The sequence below is a fragment of the Mirounga angustirostris genome, unplaced genomic scaffold (genome assembly GCF_029215605.1).
Source record: "Mirounga angustirostris isolate CCGP_5_RB_7025 unplaced genomic scaffold, mMirAng1.0.hap1 SCAF_8, whole genome shotgun sequence".
NCBI lineage: Eukaryota > Metazoa > Chordata > Mammalia > Carnivora > Phocidae > Mirounga > Mirounga angustirostris.
Genome location: NW_026991716.1, coordinates 124,978,141 through 125,004,055, shown reverse-complemented (window position 1 = coordinate 125,004,055; position 25,915 = coordinate 124,978,141). Strand labels below are relative to the sequence as shown.

General features: G+C 38.2%; 1 protein-coding gene across 12 annotated transcripts in view; it reads right to left on the bottom strand.

Moving 5' to 3' along the window:
• UTRN (utrophin) overlaps positions 1-25,915 on the bottom strand; it is a 496,097-nt gene that overhangs the window by 87,459 nt on the left and 382,723 nt on the right. For all 12 annotated transcript variants that reach the window (XM_054505586.2, XM_054505588.2, XM_054505587.2 and 9 more), the window contains 2 exons: positions 21,938-22,067; positions 5,855-6,123 (listed from right to left, as the gene is read on the bottom strand). In XM_054505586.2, coding sequence (XP_054361561.2) covers positions 5,855-6,123; positions 21,938-22,067 — 399 coding nt within the window. The remainder of the gene's footprint in view (positions 1-5,854; positions 6,124-21,937; positions 22,068-25,915) is intronic.

Below are 25,915 nucleotides of genomic sequence, written 5' to 3'. Positions count from 1 at the left end.
TTCAGCAATGGGGACCACCAGCCAGAGTCATCCTTTGTAACCTGGAGAATCTAAATAGCTGCACAAAGAGAAAAATCATAATGCAAACTCATTGAAATGATTATGTATTTCCTGCAAATCTACCATTTTATGTAATTTCATCTGGAAAATGTTTGCCATTATTGTCCACTTTACTAATTTCTAGTCTTGTTTCTATTTTTCATTTTCTTTCATATTTTCCTTCTTTTTTTCCTATGGCTACCTTACTATTCTTTCATCGGATGCAACAATTTGATTTGAACACATTACCATTTAAAATTAAGTGAGAAAGTGGCCAGTAAGAACAACTTTCCTAACCACAAAACCTATTACTATTATAAAAGATTTTATTTATTTGACAGAGAGAGAGATAGCAAGAGCAGGAACACAAGCAAGGGGAGTGGGAGAGGGAGAAGCAGGCTTCCCGCGGAGCAGGGAGCCCCACGCGGGGCTCGATCCCAGGACCCTGGGACCATGACCTAAGCCGAAGGCAGACGCGAAACGACTGAGCCACCCAGGCACCCCTACAGAAATACCTATTACTATTATATACTCTAGAGGTAAGTTTTGATCCTTTCAAAAACACTATGATCATGTGGTTAGAGGAGGGAAGAAAGAGGTACATGAGGCTTAGTGACAGATGCCACCTCTGGGCACAGGACAGAGAGATAGTACAGGTGGGGGTAGAGGATGTATGTGAAGAGGGAAAGAGAAAAGCAAAAGATATTTGGGGCCAGTGACAATAATATATCCTATAAGAGCAAACAGAATAATGAAAACACTAAGCTTTCTCCCTTCACCACATAATTCCCCCTGACTCTATGTTCATGTTCCCTTTTTCCAACAAAGTCTTTGCCTAGATCCCATTGATGTTCCAAAAGAGTCAACCCAGGTGCCCTACGCATCCCATTTCAGGGAAGATTTCCCTAGGCCCTTCCTTCAGCATTCTTGGCTAGAGGCTCCACTACGTGCTCCCAGCATTCTCTCTGCCCTCTTGAATCCAGTCAGGACTTTCAGCCAGCACACCTTCAGCCACACAAATGGGGTTTTATAGTGAGGGCCATTCTGATTGTTTGGTGCCATACAAGCGAGTTGCTATATATTTTAAATATCATTCCTTATCAGAGCTCTTACTACATCCATATTCTTGATGCCCCTCAAGAAGAATAGAAGCTTCTTGAGAACAGACACTCTCCAGTATTTCACAAAGTTTGCCAGACAAGAGGGGAGAATTCACTTCTATTGACGAAGGCCCACGAAAATGGTATCTGAGGCAAGGTTAAGCCAACAGACAACTGGGAACAGAACTGAGATACTAAAAGAGAACAGTATATGGTTATTTCTTTGGTATGTCACAAAATCAGAGTAAATCATGTGCCAAACTGAACCGATACGTATTAGGTGTTGTGAACACACAGTTAGCACTAGCCCTCAAGTTATATCGTTTCTACCATCCCACCCCTTAAGAGACAGGAATATGTCTACCAGCCTCCTTTCTTCTCCCTTTTCACCATACCAAGTTTAGTTAATGAAATATTATATATCAGAGTGCTTTGAAGACCATGAACTTTCACTGGAACACTGCAGTATTAACTCGGCTTCCTCACTATGTTCATAAAAAGAAAGCCTCTTTTTAGGTACTTGGAAAAAAAGGCCACATGATCTTTCTGGTTCCACTCAATGTCTAAGGATACCTTGCTTCCTTTGCTTGCATCCCACAAACTACTTCCCTCATCCTATTTACTGCAGCAAATCTCTCCTTGTTGATGAGATTGTGTTTATCTCCTTGTAAGACCTACCTATCCTGAATGGTCTGTCATTGCCTGCCTTTAAAAGCCTTCCTCTTCCTCTCTTTAAATAATGATGGGGCTAAGTTATACCCAAAGCTCACCCCCAGACTATTTCCTCAGTACCTTGCAGAAAAGACCAAACAAAAATACCATTTTAAAAGAGGTGTATTCTTTTTTCTTTTAGAATGTAAGCTCCTCAAGAGCAGGGACAATGTTTTCTGTATGTTCTATTGTGCCTAGTACACTGTAAATGCTCAATAAATATTGATGATGGGAGGCAAAAAAAAAAAAAAAAAGAAAGAAAGCCGCTTTAACCACTTCCTTACTTCCTTCTCTCTTCCAAAACCAGTTACCCTATATAATTCCCCCTTAGATAATATGGATAGGCTAAAAATAATCATTATGGTTGATAAAATCAAAATAGTATTACGAATATAACTTTACTTCAAAAAGGAAATTAATTTTAGGTAAATCAGAGAGTATGTTTTAGTGTTTCAAAATTCTGGAACATGCTCAAAAGCCACAAGAAGAAACTCGAGATGGAAAGTCAGAAGAACAGACCTAGAGCCCAGAGTCAGCGTGAAAACCCCACACAAAGGAGGGAGCAGCGAGCAAATGACATTTGAAACAGTGAACATGGAAGTCGATGTGTATAAAGTAAGAAACATCGCCAGACCCTGAAGGTGCCAACATTTCAAAATCAGGCAGAAGGAGGGAAGCTCACAAAGGCATCTGAGTTGCTGGAAAGTGGAAAGAAAAGGTTTTCAGAGTTGTGATCATTTTTCTCCATGGCTGTAGATGCTGGTCTTTCATGGATGAGAGAATATGTGCACAGACAGACCCACAAATACGGTTCAGTGAGAAAAGTAGTTATATGATAACAGGCGTTCTAGGTCTAAAGAATGAAACCACTAACATGGAAGCATGGGACAGAGAGAAGTAGGATGGGGGGGAAGGGAATTTTTCAGTCTGGACTTGGAAGAGACCTGAGTTCCTTCAGATTCAGTTTAAGAATAAAGACAGAACTTGAATCCTTCCAGGTTTCCTCAATTGTATTTTAACATTACACTTTAATATTCTCTCCGAGGTGACTTGGGAGGACTCAAGAATTTCAATCAGCTTTTAAAATCAATGTCTTTGTGTTTTGTAAGTATCAAAGATTAAAAAATGAAAGGCTAGAAAGTATTCTTAGGTTTCTATTAACTTTAAATAATAACAGCTTTATTTTAAAAGATGGGAAAAGTTTTCCAAAATTAGATTGTAACTTCAAGACAGATTTTAAAACTCTTACAGAACATCAAGGAGTTTTAATTGTTCTTCTGTAAAAATAATGTTTTTCTCTTATAAGCCACAGGTGAAAATATTAAAAGACCTTTGACCAACAAGGCCGTTGGGTTTTGTTTTTGTGGGTGTTTTAGGCAGTGAGGAATCTTTCTAATAAAAAAATTTATCTTTTGCTTTTTAAGAGCTTTCAAATTAAGGACCTTGAAGTAAAGCAAGTTTTAAAATGGTTTCCGAGCTGCTGTGTGTTCTAGTATAAAGAACCAATTTATCATGTTTGGCTGCACTTTCCTATAGGAGAATAAAAGTCTATGTGGTCTTCTTGGTATAAAAACAGGAACATCTGCTAACATTAAAGGTGCTGACGGGCAGTCTGCCGGCAGATGTGGGGGGGGGGGGAAGCCTTCTCCTGTTGGAAGGTGTGTATTCTGCAAAGAAGAATTATTAAGGATAATTTTAGGGCATTAAACTTATTTGATTGGCCCTCAAAGCTTTTGTTTTCCAGTTGCCTTGACATATTTAATAATATTTAGCAATAATCACAACTTACTTTCATCTGCCAACAGCTTCAGTGGGATTTGGCATATACTTTAGAGTACATGTGAAACATCCCAGACTTTGAATCCATTTTATTTGGTTTAATGAGATGTGGGTTTTTATTTTTTTTTCTTAATAAGATGTGAAAATATTTTAATCCACAGTTTATTCCTTTCTCTTAAATATTAATTGTGTTTTTCCTGGCTTTCCACTTTAGTAGAGATTTGAACAAAAGGATTTGGATGCAGAGGTGGGTAATTTCGTTAATCAGATGGGAATAACAACTCCCAAACTTTTAGGTCTTTAACAAGCCCATATACAACTTTCCATTTTTCCTTCAACACTAATCATCCTGCATTAAAAACTGATACTTTCAAATTCAAATGGGTAAATTCTTGCTCCAACCAAGAGGCATTTTTGTAGTCCAAAAAAATATACTGCTTATGAACCACTGAATTAAAGATTTCTAGTGTTTAAAAAACATCTTTTAAATTGCAAGAAGTAGGGATGCCTGGGTGGCTCAGTCAGTTAAGCGTCTGCCTTCGGCTCAGGTCATGATCCCAGGGTCCTGGGATGGAGTCCCACATCAGGCTCCTTGCTCATCGGAGAGCCTGCTTCTCCCTCTGCCTGCCACTTCCCCTGGTTGTGCTCTCTCTCTCTCTCTCTGACAAATAAATAAAATCTTTGAAAAAAAAAATTGCAAGAAGTGTGTAACTTCCAAAGAACTTCTACTAAAAGGCTTTATTTTCAGTTATTTGAAACTCAGATTCATCCATGGAAATGGTTTTCAGGATGCCAGAGCTGTAGGAAGAAGCCTACTTAATTCACAGAGTTCCGCATATTTATGTATATTTATAATGAAAGGTGGCAGACACCAACACTCTTTTAGTGAAATTTCTTTAAGTTTAAAATTTAGTACATAACTTTTAAAGTTTTGAATTCCAATAGCTGATAAAAGTTGTGCTTAATTACATTAGTATGAGTGAGGTCTCTACAATGACAGAGAAGAGCAAGAAAGAAACCATGAAAACTCTACCACTTACCAGCTGTGTGGGCTTGAGCAATATCTGCATTTTCACCATTTGTAACATGGGCATAATAATACCTATCTCGTTGGGTTGGTGTGAGGATTAAAAGAGGTATCCATGTAAACTGGCTACGAACATTTCTTGGCACACAGTAAGCCTCATTAAATGCTAGCCATTATTATTGCTATATCTACACACACATATATTTACTTATATAATTTGCCTGCATATTCATTTCATTTCCTAGACCCTTTCTCCTTCCTTCTCAGCCACATGCATAAACAAAAGGAAAATGTCATCCAATGTCTGTGCACAAAAGATACGTTTTTTGCAATAAAAATCACATTCATGATATTGATATTGTCAGTCTAACCACCTTCTGATGTTTCATTGGTTTATTCTTTGATTTGACTCATGACTACCTAATATATAGTTTGCTATGCTACCACAAACCTGACTACTATGTCTCTTATGGCCTAAATTCTATTAAATTTTTTCTGGATATGTTCTAGAATGGAGGGCCCAAACGGGTCTAGACCACAGATCTATCATTCTTAATTTTGGGCAATTCTTGACCACTAACAAAATTTATAGTTAAACTAATCCTTCCATAATCTACTCAGTGAGAGAAAATTTGAACATAAGAGTCCCCAATAAAACAGTATGTTTTTGATTAAATCTCTAAATCCAACTACCAATTTACAGGAAATACAGAGCAGAGAAGAACCTGCCCAACTGCATGATGTGGATGCCATTCTGCAAAACCCAGGCTGTAAGAAATACTATAAAACAAACAATTCAGTTTCTTAAACAAATACATTGTAAAGAAAACATAAAAGGGATAGAGGGGAAATCTAGGGATTAAAAAGGACTTTACATTATTATTATTTTTTAAAGTAGTTTTTAAAGTGTTTAGGGACACAGAGCTGGGTAAAAAAAAAGGATAAAGAAAAATAAAAGTAAATTATTGTGAAAGTCTCATTAGCTGTTATTTTGGTGGGGAGGGGGTTCTGATGATGAAGGGCATAGGGACAACATCTGTCATGACTGGAAAAATCTCTCTATCCTGATTTCAGTCAAGTTGTAACAGGGTTGGCTTCATAAAATGCCTTATAATGGTTTTTATATGTGACTTTCTTTGTGTTAGATTCAACAATAAAACGTTTCTTAAAATCCTTTATCAGAGGCAGTGAGGCTGACCATGGTTTTTTCGATGTGGTCCTGCAGGGAATCGATGAGTAAGTCTCCCACAGGCTTCCAGCCATTGCGCACAGCCTCCGCCTCCTTCATATCAACGTCCAGGTCATCCATGGCGCCCTGCAGGTCTCTGAGCTTCTCCAGTGCCTTGTCCACTTGCTTTTGCCAATTGCTAGTGACCACATTTAGACTTTCCCACTTCTCTTTGACTTCAGAGGACTGTTTGCGCATGGCCTTGGCAATCTTTTGGGCTCTCTCCTCAGGAGTCAATTCTGTGATTTAAAAAAAAAAAAAAAAAAAAAAAAAAAGAATATTTGGAAGGCTGATCACTAGCCAAATGAGAATATTACCTTTTGAAGGGTTTGCTACCAGGTTCATGGATACACAGTTTACACGAGCCAGGAGAAGAAAAAATTTCTCTCTACTCTCCTCACCCGTCACCAATTAATTCCCTGCTACTTCTCAGGAGAAGAACATAGTAGCAAGTGGCCCTTTGGTTTTGGCGACTTTTGAATTTTAATATATTTACAGACCTTGAAATGTAACACAATCCCTCAAAAAATAAAAGTTTTCCTTTAACATAAACTCAGTTCTATAAAATCCAAAGACAGTCTTTCATTTCATTGTCCTCAATCAAAATGGGAAGTATAATTAGGAGAGAAATAGCTTTCAGTTACGAGGAAAGACTCTGAGAAAATAAGATTAATTGATCATGTTCCTTAAAATAATAACTGAAGACAAATAATCTATCTTAGATACTTCATCACTGCTGAGTCTGTTTGGCAGTTCATCTTTAATACAGGACACTTTCTGTAGCCCAGACGTGTAGCATGTCCACAAACATTTCAACAGGAAGACAGCAAGATTTCAAGGATCATCCCAAATATTTCATACAGCAAAACAGCTTCCAGAATATCTGAAATAAAGTTAGACTTTCAGACAGGAAAGGGTAGGCATCATGAAGGTCCTGCAGGGTCAGGAAGAAAGAGTAAGAGTCCCGAAGACAAGCAAAAGATACAGACAGAAATGAAAGTCAAGTTCAAACCCAACTGTCAGAAACACAGAGATGAGAAGCTGACACGACAAGGGCAGAGGAATTTGATGAACATAAAGCCGGTTAGATAGGTCTCCAGCTAAACACTGCTGGACCTCAGTTCCCTCATTGCCCAAGGAGGCCCCTTTCCTATCTTGCTGCTTTGATGGTTGTCCCGCTTGTTCACTCAAAACAGAGGCCAGTCAGAAACATACAATCAAGGTAAGCTGTAGATGAATTTAAGACAGAAATATTTACTCTTCTTTGTGATAACATCCCATCTTTTAGTATCAATCACATCAGCAACTCTACTTCACTTCAAAATATTTCAAATCGTTGGTAAAAATGAACTGAAGTTCACTGAACTTCCTGGTAAAATGAACTTCACGGTCAGATGATCTAAATTAGAGCGAGCTCTCCTAAACCATAACTTTCATCTTCTAAATAAATTCGTCTCCCTGTCTTTCTTTGGTATTATTTAAAAGTCAAGTTGAAGGGGACAGAACACATATTTTTATCTAACTAAATTTCCAGAAAATTCTAGACATCAATATTTAGACTTGAAAACAGCTGTAATAAATGTCTGGGAACCAAACGGGCCTTGAAGAGTTTAGCAGCCACAGAACTCAGTGTCGCACTGCTCAAGTGCTGAAGGCTACAGAGAGTCCTGCATAATCCCTTGGCAACTGAACTGATTACAGGGAGATTCTGTGTCATGATAGGTAGATAGACTGAACCCACCAGTAAGGGAGAAATAAGGAGAACAAGTGAAGTAAACAGCCTCTAGGAATGCTTCAGCTGGGATACAGTCCAGGACAACAGTGCTGGAGGAAAGCTACATCATTAGGCAAACCTTATTTAAATCCTTAACTAGAAAGTGAGAAATACAGAACACTTGTAGGTAATATATTTTATATAAACATAAAATGCCTTATTTTTATATGCCTTATTTATATATAGGCATTTATATAATATAAAGTATATAAAATAAATAAATGCTATTTATGTGAGATGAAAAAAATCATTGGTTTTTTTTAAGATTTTTTATTTATTTATTTGAGAAAGAGAGCACATGAGAGGGGGGAGGGTCAGAGGGAGAAGCAGTCTCCCTGCCGAGCAGGGAGCCCGATGCGGGACTAGATCCAGGGACTCCAGGATCATGACCTGAGCCGAAGGCAGTCGCTTAACCAATTGAGCCACCCAAGCGCCCGAGAAAAAAAAAAATCATTCTTAATAGCCCCATGAGAAAGGGAGTGGTAATTTTTATGATGGCAGCACCTGTGTTTGTTAGTAAGCTGCTTGGGCTTTTTTTCAAAGATCTATTTTAAGCACTCACGTTTCCCTGGCTTTTGTAAAAGAAAAAGATACAGTACTCATTTCTGAACAGACAACTTAATTATGATGATTTTTTTCCCTGGATAAAGTAAAAACTGTTTCTCAGTCAGTCATTGAATAACCTGGCAGGGAGACACACAGTGTCTTTTTGTCCTGTGACAAAACACCTGACATGGCTGGGACATTTTTGTCTTCACTTAATGTAATATCTTTTGATGGAGCAGTCCTTTTGTGGTATTTATTATATAATCCCTACTCAAGCAGATCCTCAGAAGAAAAGAAAAGCTCTATGTTCAATTCCCCATCTGTTTGCCAGAAAGGATACATATTAACTGATCACGGAGTCAGAAGAAAAGTGCCTCCTAATACAGTACAAATCTCAGTTTAATGCATACTTTAAATCAGGAACAGAGAGAGGTGCAAAACCAAACAAAAACTTTCCAGAACGTTTGTGAAACAGGAAATAAGCAGCAACCTATAAAATACCATGTTATGACAATGTGGGGTAAGAGAATAGAAAAACAAAAAACAGCAAAAAAAAAAAAAAGGTATAAAAGAAGAAAACAATAAAGGGATATAATTACATTTTAAAAATCCTCTAGTTATTTGAAAATCAAAGGAGAAAGTTTCCTTCAAAATTTCTGAAGCGATGTTTTGCCATAAATTTTAAGACCCTCATGCAGGAGTGGAGAATCTTTTGGACCCAGTGGTTCAGAATTCAGGGGACATATTAGAAACCCCTCTGAGAGTCTGTTTGCTGGTTGGTGTTTAAATACTGATCCCCAGAGGCCCTACCCCCAAATATTAAGAGATTCAGATTTAGTTGGTCAATGGTGAAGGGCAGCGTGGATATATTTTAAGAGCTCCCCAGATGACTGTAACATGTTGCCAGGACGGAGCACTGCCAGCTTCTTGGCTTACAAACTTATTTCTCTGGTCCCTGCTGCTGAAGCTGGAGTACTTCCACTCCGGTGAGTTGTGTGAGTTGTGTCATTCCCACGCAACAGCAGGGCCACTAAATACCGAAGGCCCCGGGAGCAAATGAAGCTCAGAGATAAGAGGGTAATCTAATTTGCATTTGAAAAGGCAGTAATAGAGGCTAATCTGAGAGAGCGAGGAAACAGCAGGATAAAACCAAATAAATTTACTGACAATTTTCAGACCCAAAGAGCTTTTTCTGTCACTTTCCTATTCCCTGTAAAATGTGTGTGTGTGTGTGTGTGCATATGTGTCCTCTGCAGATTTTTTTGAGAACCAGCACTCTGTTTCTCCATTCTCCTCAGGACTTCCCATTTAACTGACCAAACATTGAGGGTGCAATTATATTTACTTTCTATATTTATATTATATATTTATACATAATATATAACAGATTAATTTTTATAAATATTTTTATATTAATTTCATATTTATGTAATTTAAAATAGTGATTTCTTTATTGTGTTACAGTAGATAACTATCTTTTAGGGCAGAATTAATAACTATCTTTTAGAAAGAAGAGATAAGAAAAGGAAGACAAAAGAAAGAAAGCAATGATCAATCCTCAATTTTTCTCTCTTGTCCAATTATCTTTATTCTTCAACTATGCAAATTAATTGGTGGTGTTTATACCTCCCTACCTTCTACACCATGGAGAGAAAGACTGCCCCATAGTTCCCTGGAATGCAGGTGGAAAACAAAGCTGGACCAAGAGCAGAGACTAGAGTTGGCCAGCCCTGACTCCATCATGCCCTTTGCTCCTAGGAGAGCTAAATGACCTGCTCATCTCACTTTTATCAAGCGGGAACCCTATTTTCTCATGCCGAGAAAACATTTTATACTTCTTTTACCTCTAAAATTCAATTCTGTAAGAAAGCCAAAGCCACCATACATCTCAAAGAAATCTTAACAGTAGAAAGGAAAACAATCTCCTTGTGTGTGCTTATACAAAAACATTTTACAATAAAAATTAAAGTATGTTTCTCCTATGAAATAATATAGAACTCTATTAGAATCAGCCCAGTTGCTTTAAATAAAGATCTTCCATATTTATTGTATCTTCTTTCTCAATATGAAATTGACGTTTATAATCTCCATTGTGACTTTCTATTCATAGGTTCTAAAGCCTTATGTCATTCATGTTTTATTTCTTTCCATCTTGGTTCGGCAATACCCAATCTAGAGACCCCAGTATGTCCTCAATATATAATTAGTGAACCAAGTTGGGCTCAATAAAACTTTTAGCGTAACTCTTTACTGATAATACTCAACTTTATAACTTCAAGTGGAAATCTTTCCACTTGTTTTTCCTTCCTCCTCCTTACACACATATAAAGTGATTATAAAAAGGTTTTTATTGTGAAAGAGAGGGATAAACCTTACAAAGTTATTTCAAGTACGGTAATTCCAAATATCTTACTTGTACTGTTTGCTTTTTTTTTTTTTTACAGGTATCTATAATCTTGTATTTCACCAAGTGATGAAAAGGAAATATCAAGACAAGCAAATATAGAAAACAAAAACAAAAACAAAAAAAACCAAAAAGCAAAACCTTCCAGAGTAGCATTTTCACTCCTGGGCAATCTAGTGCAAGGAAAGATTAGGCGATCATATGCCAGTTCCAACACTAACAAGTTATGTAAGCATAAATATATTCCTTATCTCTTTGAACTTCAGTTAATAACTATAAAGCTACTGCCACATGCCTGGCATACAGGAGTGCCTCAACAAAGGCTAATTTCTTTTATGTTTCCTTTTATGATTTTATCACTAAGTCTGGGAGGTGTAGACATCTCTAGGGATTTTTACGTAAGTGAACCAATAGATTAGCCAACAAAAATTCACAGGAAAAAAACAAAGCATCCCCATATCTCTAGAGTTTTGACTTGCTCTTACTTTCTCTCTCTTTACCTGCCCTCTGTTTCTCTCTCTTTTCTTCATAACCAAAAGATGCTTCTGTTAAAATAATGGGAAATATATTCTCCCCACGTTTTCTGATTACATGATTAAGATTAACTTAATCTCTCTGATGATCAGTGTTTAAGAGGACTCCACCCATTTCCTATTTTGTATAATGATACCAATCATTATGAGCTAGATTACAAGTACATCATCAAGGGCCATCAGCTGATTACTGTAATATTTCTAATTATGTTCATCTAATACACTATAAGAGTGACAATATTAAGAGGTTACCCAGACTAAATTAACCTGCTAATATGTAGCCTAAATCTTTCAGAAGGAATATCATAAAGATGATATGAATCCATCCATGCTGCCAAGGGACTTCTCAAATCCTTAATAAAAAAAAAAAAATGGTGAACAGATACATTTAGAGAAAAGCAAGAACTCCAAAGTAAAGACCTTTAGGGAGTATCTTCCACAAAAACCTACATGCAAGGTCTTAAGAGAGGGAAGGAAAATGGAGAGGAAACTAGAAATGTAGAGCACTCTGTGGAGGGAGATAAATGGTACTTTTGGTCAGAAGTTAATGGAGGTAGAACCAAAGTCTGGACACTTTTAAGTTTTATATTTCCTGTAAAGTGGGCCCAAGTAAATAAACCCAGCATTGAGTTGAGGGAGAAGTAAGGCCAGATCATTAAGAAAATTAACCTCCAAGGAAAGGAGCAGGAACATCAGAGATGCCCCGGAACAGACCTGGCTAAGCAACCTGAGATCCAGCTTTCAATTTTCTGTAACTGAATATTCCCTGAATTTCCTCATACTAATGGCCGTTTTGTAATTTATTCAAGTCATTTATGAGTGCTGGGCAGTAGCAGACGGGTCCCTGAGGGGTGGGGGATGGTACTGGGAAGAAAGAGGGGAAGCTGGGAATGTAAACTCCAGGAGGGGAAGGATATGTTTTGTTCACTATTGTATCCTCAGTATCTAGACTACTTCGCCATTCTTACAAAAGCAGTTAGGTACATCTTACATTTATGTACTGCTGTAATAAGCGAGGAGTTTAACTAAAGAGAAGATTTTATGCCTTTGCTAGCATGAAACTTTTTAAAAAATGGCAAAACCTCTCACTCACTCTTGAAGATTCCAGCTTTCAAAGAGAGGAACAACAAAAACAAGATAAGTATTCCACCGCATTAAAAGGGTTTAGTATCCTCCTATTCTTTATGTTTAAAAAAGTAACATCCCAAATGTCGATTACAATAGAATACATACATGGAAAATACTGTCATCTTCTTTATGAGGCAAATGCAATTTATGGATGGTTGCAATAGTGATTAGAGAACGCAGCAGATGGTGAACAATTAATTTAAAATGTTGTGCCCATCAAACTAACCTTTGTTATCATATAATTCTTCATCAAGAATATTGACTTGTTTATTTAAATTGGATTTCATTACTATGGCATTCATTGTCATGCAAAAAAGTTTTCCCCCCATCGGTGGGCTTAGTCAGCCAACTCACATATTTTAGGAAAGCTGAAGACTAGAGTCATTACATCCATACATACATTATAGAACTTTAATTGGGGAAGGATCACACTGCTGCTCTGTAGTTAAGAATACTGAAAAAGAAAGCAACATTATATTTTTCTGTGCTTTTTCATGCATTACAACACTACTAATCTAATTTGGACTTGAGAAGCTAATTAAATTATTGACTTGGTCTATAGGCCTGAAAGCTATTATTTATCCTTCAAGTTTTTATATGAAAATTAGAAAGACAAAGTCTAATATTGCTTAACCACCTTCTCCCTTGATGCTAGGAAAATCAGTGAACTGGGATGCCACCCTATTAAGCAGCTTGATATTTCAGTACAGAAAAAGCAACAGTAAAGGGAAAAGTAAAGAGTTATAAAATGTATTTAATTATTGTATGAAATTTCTTTAAAGTAGAAGACTATAGAAAATTACTTCTACTAACTAGCTGGAAGCACTTAGGATTACGCGGGTAACGAAGAGGGTACACTATGGTGGTAAAGAGCACCAAGTTGAGCGACTAAGCCCGACATGGCGCCTCGGCTCTGTCACGAGTGACAGTGTGCTTCCACACCTCTCAAAGCCTTGGTTTCCTCATCTGTCAAATGGGCGGTAACAGTATTCACACCTCAATGAGTTGTTACGAGGATTAAAGGAAACAAGGCATGTGAGGTGCCTGGCACACTGTAAACGCCTGATCAAGGTTGCCTTGAGAATATCTATGTCTACTAACATTTCTCTCCCTTCCTCCTTGGGCATTGACTCTTGCTCCATCTCACATGATATTTATAGCATGGGCATACAAATCCCAGTAGACCCTGAGCTCCCTGTTACTCAAGCTGAGTCCATCAGAGCCCTCTCGTGTAATGTGCTGGAGCTAGAGAAGTGCTGTTTCTCTTTGGTAGGAGGTCATGAGGTAAATGGTTAGAGAACAGCCAAGAAAATCAAAACTTGTAGAGAGAGACAGAAAGGAGGACAGAGAGCAAAGGCTTCTGGGTGGCACTCCATTCCCTGTGGCCGGCTGTGACCTTGCCCTTATCATAATTTGGCTATGGGGGCTAATGTATTAGCTAATACATTAGGCTAATACATTTCCCCTTGTGCTTATGGAAGCTGGGTGTCTGCCATTTACTATGACTAGGGTTCTAATTAATAAAGCTGTTATTAGGAAAATAAAAACACCCTGGGAAAAAACACCCGTCAGTCTTACAAGCCTAATCACTTGGGCTATAATGTGTAATTTGGTCTCATTTTATGAGATGCAAGGAAATAATTACTGCCATCTTTTTCTGTAAACTTAAGTTATACTAAGAATCAGTATAAAAGTAACTTCTACTAAACTATATGACAATTTCACACTTTCACTCATTTAATGATCATGAAATTTTATTTGCACAAGTTTGCTAATATTGGCATAAAATGGACTGAGATAGTACACTGAAAAATGTCATTTATTACTTCTTTGTTACATCATATATAAGATTTCACATAGGAGAAAAATACTCCTAATAATTGGCTTTCTAAAATATTATGAAACATTTAATAATTAAAAGAAAACAGTATAGGGGCGCCTGGGTGGCTCAGTTGGTTAAGCGACTGCCTTCGGCTCAGGTCATGATCCTGGAGTCCCGGGATCGAGTCCCGCATCGGGCTCCCTGCTCAGCAAGGAGCCTGCTTCTCCCTCTAACCCTCCCCCCTCTCATGTATTCTCTCTCATTCTCGCTCTCTCAAATAAATAAATAAATCTTTAAAAAAAAAGAAAAAAAAGAAAACAGTATACCCTGAGTTAAAATATTAACTACAAGTAAATATAGCCAGTTGTCGAAGATCAAAGAGAAAAAAATATTAATCCATAATACTTTTGTATCTGAAAAAAATGATTAACTATTAATCACAAGTATAGGCATACATAATTAAAATACACACACACACATACACATATATATATAAAGTAGAGAAAGAATATGATAAACTAATAGATGTCTTTTTTTCCATGACTATCCTTTAAATGAAACAAAATCAACTAATCAAGTACACCAGGCTGAAAATGAAATAATGTTCAGACAGCCTAGAATAAAACAATAGTTGTAGCAATAGTAATGCCTTAACGGGAACAGTTTTTAAAGAAGACTCATGGGGAAACTGATGAATAAAATAATGATATCTTTTTTATCTTAAAAATGAAAAGCTGAGAAGAGGAAAAGAACTTTTCTACACCTACATATACAATAAACTGTACAACTTTCTAAACACTTTTAAAGGTGAACTAGCCTATAAAAGTGTTAGCAGTTTTATTTAGCAATTGATACCATAACCTCAAATCATAAAATATATATATGCATGTGTGCTCATGTGCGCCGGCATCTCTATGTGGTGTGGAGAGAGGGACGTCAGCGCAAAAGCTCTAACTCCCCTCTGCAAATCCGACCTTTAACCTGAACTGTAGGTGACAAATACGTGAGAAGGCTCCTGTACTCCCTGATTATCGCAAGAGGTCTGGGGGCCGAAGAGGGCTAAGGCTGACGGTGGCTGAGTCCGCAGATGTCCTGTACATCCACCTTCCCTCTGCAGCCATGTGGTTTTCAAAAGGAACTGAAAGCCGGGACTGAGAATAGTGAGGGGTAAGGGGAGGCTGGGAGAATAAAAGAGAAGCCAAGAAACAGCTGTGCAGGGTTAAGAGGCTCTAGACACTAAAAGTGGAGAAGGAGCCAAGTCAGTGGCCAGTAAGCAGAGAGAGAGAGGAGATGAAAAGGTAGAGATGTGGTGAAAGCCAGCCAAAACACTTTGGGTTAGGAAAGGTCACCAATATAGAAGTTTCGAGCTCTGTTCCTGGATCCATGCTACATTAGCTGGTGACCTTGTTCAGCATCACAGTATTTTGTTGGCGTTTGTGTTTTTACTGAGGAAGGAAGGAAGGAAGGAAGGAAGGAAGGAAGGAAGGAAGGAAGGAAGGAAGGAAGGAAGGAAGGAATGTGGGTGGGGGGGAAGGGAGGTGGGTGGGGAGGAAGGGAGGGAGGGAGAGAGAGAAAGAAAAAGGCATACTGCTTTATCTGCCTGACTCATTGGGATAGTTAGGAGAATATGAGAGTGGTTTTAGAAGTACAAAGAATAATACAAAGGATGATGAAAGATTTACTCTTCTATCATTCTACCTCTCCATAGATATAAACCAGGTGATTAAAATCAAATGAAAAACAATTCAATTGTGTTAAAAAGAAAATAAATATAGTGACATGATGCAGATTAAATCAAATTAAACAGTTCCATATGGCTCCAACCAGATAAGGGGGCTACTGACAAAGTTGTGAACTCTGTAAAGTATCTATAATTATTCAGATGATTTCAGTTCAATTAAAAATTATATTGACTTAAGAACCATTTATAGGTGGAATGAGTTATTCTGAGGAGTTAGCGTTTCAGCTAACACTTTACCTACTGAGCCCTAGATTTTTATGGTTGCCATTTTAAAAGGATATACTAAAACGTAGTATAAATTCCTATGCCTTCTGTCTTGTTGTTGGTGTATAGGAATGCCACTGATTTCTGTGCATTGATTTTATATCCTGCCACTTTACTGAACTCCTGTATGAGTTCTAGCAGCACTACTGGGTATTTACCCCAAAGATACAAAAGTAGGGATCCGAAAGGGTACGTGCACCCCGATGTTTAGAGCAGCAATGTCCACAATAGCCAAACTGTGGAAAGAGCCAAGATGTCAATCGACAGATGAATGGATAAAGATGTGGTATATATATATATATATATATATATATATATATATATATATATATATATATATACACACACACACACAATGGAATATTATGCAGCCATCAAAAGGAATGAAATCTTGCCATTTGCAGTGACGTGGATAGAACTGGAGGGTATTATGCTGAGCAAAATAAGTCAATCAGAGAAAGACATGTATCATATGACCTCACTGATATGAGGAATTCTTAATCTCAGGAAACAAACTGAGGGTTGCTGGAGTGGTGGGGGGTGGGAGGGATGGGGTGGCTGGGTGACAGACATTGGGGAGGGTATGTGCTATGGTGAGCACTGTGAATTGTTTAAGACTGATGAATCACAGACCTGTACCTCTGAAACAAATAATACATTATATGTTAAAAAAAAAAAGAAGAAGAAGAAGAAGATAGCAGGAGGGGAAGAATGAAGGGGGGAAATCGGAGGGGGAGACGAACCATGAGAGACGATGGACTCTGAAAAACAAACTGAGGGTTCTAGAGGGGAGGGGGGTGGGAAGTTGGGTTAGCCTGGTGATGGGTATTGAGGAGGGCACGTTCTGCATGGAGCACTGGGTGTTATGCACAAACAATGAATCATGGAACACTACATCTAAAACAAATGATGTAATGTATGGGGATTAACATAAGAATTAAAAAAAAGAAAAAAATAAAATAAAATAAAATAACACACACAAAAAAAGGGTTTCAAAAAAAAAATTCCTATGCCTTCTCTTAACTGATTTATATTGTCTTCAAAAATAAACAAACCATAATTCATAGCTTCAGTTTTTCTTTTACTGTAAAAGGCCCCAAAGACTACTCTGTTTTGTTTTATTTTAGAAGTCTCGTATATCCTCTCTAGAATTTCTTTCTCCTCCTTGCTGTCAGACTGTCAGCAGCCATTGCTCACTGTCACCCTTCTCCCTGTCCTGTCATTTCCATTTTGCCACATACCCACCATTCACTGGGACACAAGTTAAACTAGTTACAACAATGTCTAAAGTAAGAGTTAATACCTCTGAGAGAATGGCTTTTCCATGAGTAAGAGTAGGATCTTCACTGTATTTGCTGTATAATATATATTTTGGCTGCTCAGATAATTTTACACACTCTTTCAGCTTCTCAATAAGTGAGAAAGGTCACTAAGGAAGGGAAGGGCTGAGCTCCGGACACAGATCTCAGTAACGCAGTCAGAGAGATGACGGGGAAGCATGGAGGAGAGCTGAGAGAGGAAGGCAGCCGGGAAGACAGTGAGCCATCACGGACTGGGACAGGATGAGCAGGGACTGGATGGGCAAACAAGGAAGGAGTCAGAAACCAGGCAAGATAGACCCACAGGCAGGAAAAACCAGGATAGGAGGCAACAGGCTAAAGGCAAGGAAGACCATTACCCGTAGAACATCACTAGCAGTTGGGTGTAAAATGGACATCAGTTTGGGGCAGAGAGAGAGAGATGAGATGTTGCCACCCAGGAAAACTGAGGCCAAATCCTGTGCAGCCTTGTGTGCCAGGGGAAGGAGCTCACATGCCCTTCCAGGGGCTACCGGTGGTTTTTAAACCAGGGAAGCAAATGCCAGCTCTGAGTTTCAGATTTATCACTGTAGTGTCTATGCCGATGCAGAGACACCAATTAAGAAGGAACTAACAATAGTCCTAACAAAAAATAGCAAGGGCTGGGCGCCTGGGTGGCTCAGTTGGTTGAGCGACTGCCTTCGGCTCAGGTCATGATCCTGGAGTCCCTGGATCGAGTCCCGCATCGGGCTCCCTGCTCGGCAGGATGCCTGCTTCTGCCTCTGACCCTCCCCCCTCTCATGTGCTCTCTCTCTCTCATTCTCTCTGTCTCAAATAAATAAATAAAAAATAAATAAATAAATAAAAAAAATAATAATAATAAAAAAAAAAATAGCAAGGGCTTAAAGTAAGGCAGTAATATTAGTAGTGATTTTTAAATATTCAAAATATACATACTTGAAAGATGGTAAGGGACTAGATCTTAAAAGTTCTCATCACAAAGAAATAGAATTTGTAACTGTGTGTGGTGATGGGTATTAACTAGACTTATTGTGGTAATCAGTTTGCAATCTATACATACATCAAATCATTATTGACCTTATACTTCTACAACGTTATATGTCAATTATATCTCAATAAAACTGGAGAAAAGGGGAAATATCTAGCAGAGCATACCTGATGAGATTTCTTTGTCAGCAACTTATCACTGGGTTGAAAAAATTAATTTGCTTCTTTTTAATAGCATTTGTCAATTAACAGATTCCTGAGTGCAATTCATACCTGTAACACTCAGCAGTAAAGTAAAACACAAGTTCACACACACACACACACACACACTGTAAGATAATTGATAATAGAAAAAAATGAGAAAAAAAGAGCTGGAAGAAAAAAGTCATTTAGAAAAGTCATGCAGAGAAGTACTTTCTTTTTTTTTTTTTTATTCTTATGTTAATCCCCATACATTACATCATTAGTTTTAGATGAAGTGTTCCATGATTCATTGTTTGTGCATAACACCCAGTGCTCCATGCAGAACGTGCCCTCCTCAATACCCACCACCAGGCTAACCCATCCTCCCACCCCCCTCCCCTCTAGAACCCTGTTTGTTTTTCAGAGTCCATCGTCTCTCATGGTTTGTCTACCCCTCCGATTTCCCCCGCTTCATTCTTCCCCTCCCGCTACCTTCTTCTTCTTCTTTTTTTTTTCTTAACATATATTGCATTATTTGTTTCAGAGGTACAGATCTGAGATTCAACAGTCTTGCACAATTCACAGCGCTTACCAGAGCACATACCCTCCCCAGTGTCTATCACCCAGTCACCCCATCCCTCCCACCCCACCCCCCACTCCAACAACACTCAGTTTGTTTCCTGCGATTAAGAATTCCTCATATCAGTGAGATCATATGATACATGTCTTTCTCTGTTTGACTTATTTCGCTCAACATAATACCCTCCAGTTCCATCCACGTCGTTGCGAATGGCAAGATCTCATTCCTTTTGATGGCTGCATAATATTCCATTGTATATATATACCACATCTTCTTTATCCATTCATCTGTTGATGGACATCTTGGCTCTTTCCACAGTTTGGCTATTGTGGACATTGCTGCTCTAAACATCGGGGTGCACGTACCCCTTCGGATCCCTACTTTTGTATCTTTGGGGTAAATGCCCAGTAGTGCAATTGCTGGATCATATGGTAGCTCTATTTTCAACTTTTTGAGGAACCTCCATACAGTTTTCCAGAGTGGCTGCCCAAGCTTGCATTCCCACCAACAGTGTAGGAGGGTTACCCTTAGAGAAGTACTTTCTGAAATAGTTACTTAAAAGTAAAGAGATGGATCCGTTTTGCTCTGCCTCTATGCACAGTACACACAGCATACTCAATAAATAACTGCTTATTAAATGGAATAAAAAAAACCATTATGTCATTCCTCCCTGCCCTCTCCCCTCCGACAGTGAGTACTTCACGTAGCATCACCCAAGACAACTAATGTTCAAATGCTCTCTAGTTCTGATAGCAGCTCTACATAATTCATGGTAAATAACAAAAGTATAAAAGCTATTATGGATAATTTTCTTTCATTTACCTTTAACAGCAGGTAAAATCAGCCAGCACTGAAGAAAGCAGTATCAGGAAAGGAGGAAAGTATAAAAATTGCTAATCATAAAAAACCAAAAACCAAGAAAATCATTAAGTTAAATTGATGACTTTTTTTCTTGCCCCCCAATATAGTATTTGAAATGGGGCTTAGAAACATACCAAATGTAACAGCAAAATAAGAATGCAAAAAAGCGATATTATCATACCCCTTAAACTGACTAGCCACCAAGAAGGAAAATTTATAGCGAAGTGAAGCTTTGACGATATAATAATACTTTTTTACTGTGATGAAGTAACTTATTATAAAAATGTTGCCTCTGTTCTCTGGAAAGTACTGGGGAAGCAAGGAGCCAAGGAACGCAGATTTAAGGTGGACTTTAAATTGGGTAAGGTGAGACGAGTGAACTTACTTTTCTTCTGAGCTTGACAAGAGCAACTGTAATAGTGCATTCTTTCTTGGTGTATTGAGTTGAAATGTTCTGACTTTCCAGGCCCTCTGCAATCTGAACCAGACAGCACGTACAAGCCCCTCATTCCCGCCTCCTGCCCAGGCACACAGCCGCTTTGCTCGTCCCTGCTGCTGTGATGATCTTGTCCCAATGTGGTCTTCCCTCCTCCCTGAACCTGCTCACTGCCCAAGCATCCCCACAGGTGCTCAGCTCATGCACGCATTCATTCAGCAACTGTGCAGTAAGCACCTACTCTGTGTGCATGTGTATGCTGTGTGCAAGTATGTGTGTGTGTATATGTATAATACGTATATAACAGAATCCTCAGAAGAAAGACTTCTTCAAAGCCAAGAAAATCAATTATGAGGGATTTGCAGACTGTGAGGTTTGTGGAAAGGTAGAAGCCCATTAATGACTTAAGTCACCAGTAGGCTGACTGGAAAGACAATGATGCTACCAGCAGAAAATAAACATGAATGCTAGAAAAGATAATAAATACGCTCTGTGTGTGTGTGTGAGTTGTGTATGTACACAGACACACATAAGCTAGGCTTAGAGGGTTAAGAACATCATGATCCTGATGGGAAATTCATTCAGATTGAAGTAAGGCTACTCTGACAGAGGCTGAGAAGGAAAACGGCTGCTTGTCCAAATGTCTGTTTCAGTGTTGGCTACAGTCAGAGAAAGCATTTTTCAACCGTACTTTCCTTACAAGTAATAAATGCTCATGAATTATGCTGCTGGACACAGCATGAGGCAGCCTTTCAGGTCTGCCTTCACTATGTGAAGTGAATGATGAGAAAATATTTGGAATGGCATGTTTGTTTTTAAAAATGCATCAGAATGCTTTTATTGCCAACAGTGAAAGATCATAATAAAGATCTATGTTGGCCCCAAATTCATCTCTTAAATTTACTGTGTGATTTACTGCTATTTGCTAAGAAGGTAGTTACTGTTTCAATTTCCAGCCAAAGTACATAAATAGTACACGAATAGGTTAATTTTCAATTAAATAAATTCTGTTGTCTGCTTGTAAAAGAAAGGTGTTTTACTTTAGTGCCTTATTTTAAAAAGTAATCTGAAAAAAACAGAAGCTTAAAAAAAACTTTATTTATATACTTATATATATTGTATTTTAAAAACCACTCCTCTAGTTGTAATCATTTGTCATGTTATTTGTTTGAATATAAGAAATACAAATTTTTCTTTCTCAAAGAAATTACTTTGTTACAGTATGCCTTTTACTAAATCTATTTGTCTGCAGTTAATTTCCTTTTAAAATAAGGATATTGATGTATACAGTCATCTCATTTTTAATGTAAAAACCCAGATATTTATTAAATAATGGCATATTTGATTAAACTAACACTCAGAAGAAAAATTTTAATGTTAGATCCTGAAATACTGGAAGGAAATTTCCTACTTGATTTCGGGATTCTGTTCCCCTCACATGTGTTTTTATGACGTACGAAAGAAACCAATCTCACCTGTTTTTGATTGTAGGTTTCTTCTTGGTTCTTCAGGGGCCTCAATTGGCTGATCAGCCAGGAAAACTCGAGCTTGGTCTATAGCATTTAGAACAGAATACTCCTTGTCCTTTAACTCTCGTCTCAGGGCCTTTGCAAAGAGAAGCAAAAGTTGAATTTGTAACCTACTGTGTTCACCAAGTGAATGAAACATATTCAGTTAGACTGTGGACCATAGTTGTCAAGGGAATGACTAATAACCATTTAAGCAAAGTCGGAAGTGAAAATATTAATTTTATACATATGAATGATGAAACATGAATAAAAGCAAAAAGATGATAGGACTTAAAGATGCAAAACAAAAATCTTTACAATATTCACCTAAGGGAAATTGTTATAGTATATTTGAGCTTACACAAACTGTACTTTTAGGGTTATCACTCCTGTCAGATTACTAAAACAGAACAGCCTGTTCAAAGATACCTTTTTCTTATAAGACTGACAAAAAAAAATTACATCCAATAGTACAGAAGCAGGCAATTTCACAAGTAGTAATGAGATCCTCAGAAGTGTTTTACATTCTTTAGAATACATTAAGGAAAAAAGCTAAGAGATGGAAACAAATTAAAGTACATGAAATCAAAACTAAACCAAAGAGAACACATAAAAGACAGTCTCCAATTATCTTCAAATACGTTCCATCTCTCATGCTGAGGCAATTACAGTTTTTCCCTTGTGAGGTTTTTCATGCAAATTTATGATTCTCAGAACAGTCTGCCTTTAGTATTTTGTTCTTTTAAGTAGGGTTAAACTTTCACCTTTGCTCCCATAAAATGTTTGGTGATTAAGACTCTAATTGACTAGAGTTTAAAAACAAAGCTCACTCACTGACTATTGCTGAAAGAGGAAATGAAGATTTTCTCATGTGCTATTTGAATGCTGGAGCGAAACCAAAATTGTTGCTAATATTACTGTTATCCTCTTAAAATTATACACATAAACACCTCCGGGCTCTAATCTTTTGCTTAGGTGCAGTTACCTGATAATGCATTATGAAAACTCTGTTTTTTGCTTTCTAAAATATTGTATTCTAGTACTTTTTAGAATCAATATAATTTTTGTTTCTGAACACAACTATTTTTTTTTTAAATAGCATTTGGTGTAACAATGTTGGGATGACAGGGCTAACTCCTCATCCACGGTAAATAAAAGAAAAAAAAATCTAGGAACACCAGAATAATCATCTGATGTGAAAACCAGAGCTAAACACCAGAAAAACATCAGTAATGAATTTGTTTTATTTTTTTGTAAAAATTTTATTTATTTATTTTAGAGAGACAGAGAGTGCGAGCGAGCGGGGCAGGGGAGGTGCAGAGGGAGAGAGAATCTCCAGCAGACTCTGCTGAACACGAGCCCACGGGGCTCCATCCCAGGACCCTGAAATCATGACCTGAGCCGAAATCAAGTGAGATGCTCAACCAACTGAGCTACCTAGGTGCCCCACCGGTAATGAATTTAAAAGAGAACATTACTGGTGGGGAAGGGTGAGGGGAGATGAATGACAGAATAGAACATTGGTTTTTGCAATAAGCACTGTAAATACAATTTGACTATTTACAATTATTATCTTGACAAAAAATTTAAAAGGATAAAGTGAACAATAGCAAAAAGCACCATTCTCTAAAATCCATGGATAAATTTATAGCATCTACATAACCAGACTGTGAAGCAAGCACAAATCAGTAAATCCCCACATCAGTTAGCACCTGTGAGCATCAAATGACTATGTGACAAAACGTTCACCATCTCTATCGAGAAATGTGGCTTGTGAAGAAGTCCCAAGGTGTGACATTCAAGACAAATAAGACGATCTTCTGACATTTAAAGTTTCTGACACGTGGAAACAGAAAGAGACATAAGAGAAACGGGGAAATACATTTTAATCCAGAAATATATACACACATTTCCAGGTCTTGAGCCTATTCTTTATTTTTTTTTAATTTTTTTTAAAGATTTCATTTATTTATTTGACAGAGAGAGACACAGCGAGAGAGGGAACACAAGCAGGGGGAGTGGGAGAGGGAGAAGCAGGCTCCCCGCTGAGCAGAGAGTCCAATGCGGGGCTCAATCCCAGGACCCTGGGATGATGACCTGAGCCGAAGGCAGACGCTTAACACTGAGCCACCCAGGCACCCCTTGAGCCTATTCTTTAAATTTAGATTATTGTGTTGTTACAGCAAGAAGCTCCAGATTGATGAAAATACTCCTAGTATTTACTTCCCAAAGCACCTGGAAATATAAAATATAAAATAATGATACGAAAGAGCATGTTGCTTAAAAGCCAGCACTGAAAAACAGTGGGTAGTGTAGCAGATTTATAAAAATTTTAGTGATCCAGAGTATTTATTCCCCCTAAACCCAAATCTAACCAGTAAATGTGGGAGAGGTAAAGATTCTTAAAATAATGTGCAAGGGCTGTGCAAGATTTCTTCTTTTCGAAAGTGAAGTCCCAGACATGAACCTATTTAACTCAAGCTGCTAAAAGGAAAGTGAAGGAATCCGAAGAACACCTCCTCCTTCTGGTTGATCAAACAGGATGAGGATTCACGGGCAGTATTTACAGACTTGGCACAAAAGGGAAACCAGGAAACACCATCTAGGTGATGATGGGGAAAGAAATTAAAAACTGAGAGAAGACAGAGCATAAAGGAATGTGACTTAGAGAAGGGAGCCCAGAAGCAGTACTGTTCCTCTGGAAACACACAGTGATTACGGGGCATATATTTCACAGAGGGTGAATCCTGATCTCATGGTGGAGAAAGAAGATAATAGGATTCGTATGATTTAGGTGTACAGTAGTGCCCAACTGCGAGTTCTGGATTATTATGAGTCCACAAAATGTGCATTGGCTAGGGGGCTGGGGAACGGAAATAGCATTGGAGAGATTTTTGTTAAAACTATTTTTAGACAGGGCACCTGGGTGGCTCAACCATTAAGCGTCTGCCTTCAGCTCAGGTCATGATCCCAGGATGCTGGGATCCAGCCCCGCATCGGGCTCCCTGCTCAGCGGGAAGCCTGCTTCTCCCTCTCCCACTCTCCCTGCTTGCGTTTCCTCTCTCGCTGTGTCTCTTTCTGTCAAATAAATAAATAAAATCTTAAAAAAACAAACTATTTTTAGAATTTCAAACATCCAAATGGAAATATATATTTGTCTACAAAAAGGATACTTGGGAACACTAGCCAGTCAACTTCCCCGATGGCTGGAATTTTACCAATTTAACCCAAATGCTCTTGTGATGGGAGATTTCACTGGCTGGCTGTTTACTCTGCCTGGAAGGCTCTCTCCCCAGATATCCACATGGCATATTCCTCCTCCCAAGAGGCCTTCTCAATGAGGCCCACCCACCCATGCTATTTAATGTAGAATTCCACCTCTCCCATCCGCTACATTTCCCATCACCTTCTACTAGGCAAAGTAGGTATTTAGTTATTATGGTTATTGTTTCTTATCTTTTTTTTTTTTCCATCTGTTTCCCTCAGATAAAAGATAAGCTCTACAAGGCCAAGGACATTTTCTGGGTTTTTTTGTTTGTTTGCTTTTTGCTTTTCACTGTGGTAAACTAGGCACCCAACATCAGCGCTTTGGGACCTGGTAGAGCTAGGGGGCTCGGAAATGCTTCCTCATGGAGGTGGTGTCTAAATGGAGTCTTGTAGAGAGAGAAGAATATTTCCAGAAGAGGAAACTAAGCACTAGCAGAAGAGCAAGGCAGTATGACCGTGGGCGCACTTAGGGAACTATAAACGCTTAGTGAAGAGCCGAGCAGGTATCAGGTCACAAAAACCACTGTATGATGTCCTAACAGAGCATGAGACAACCAATAATGGGCACTGGGAAGCCACTGAAGAGCTGGACAAGATAGTAGGGGGCTATGACTGTCCAATTCACATTCCTGTTTTTTTTACAGTATCATTGTCAGGTCTCCCAGATTCATGAAAAAC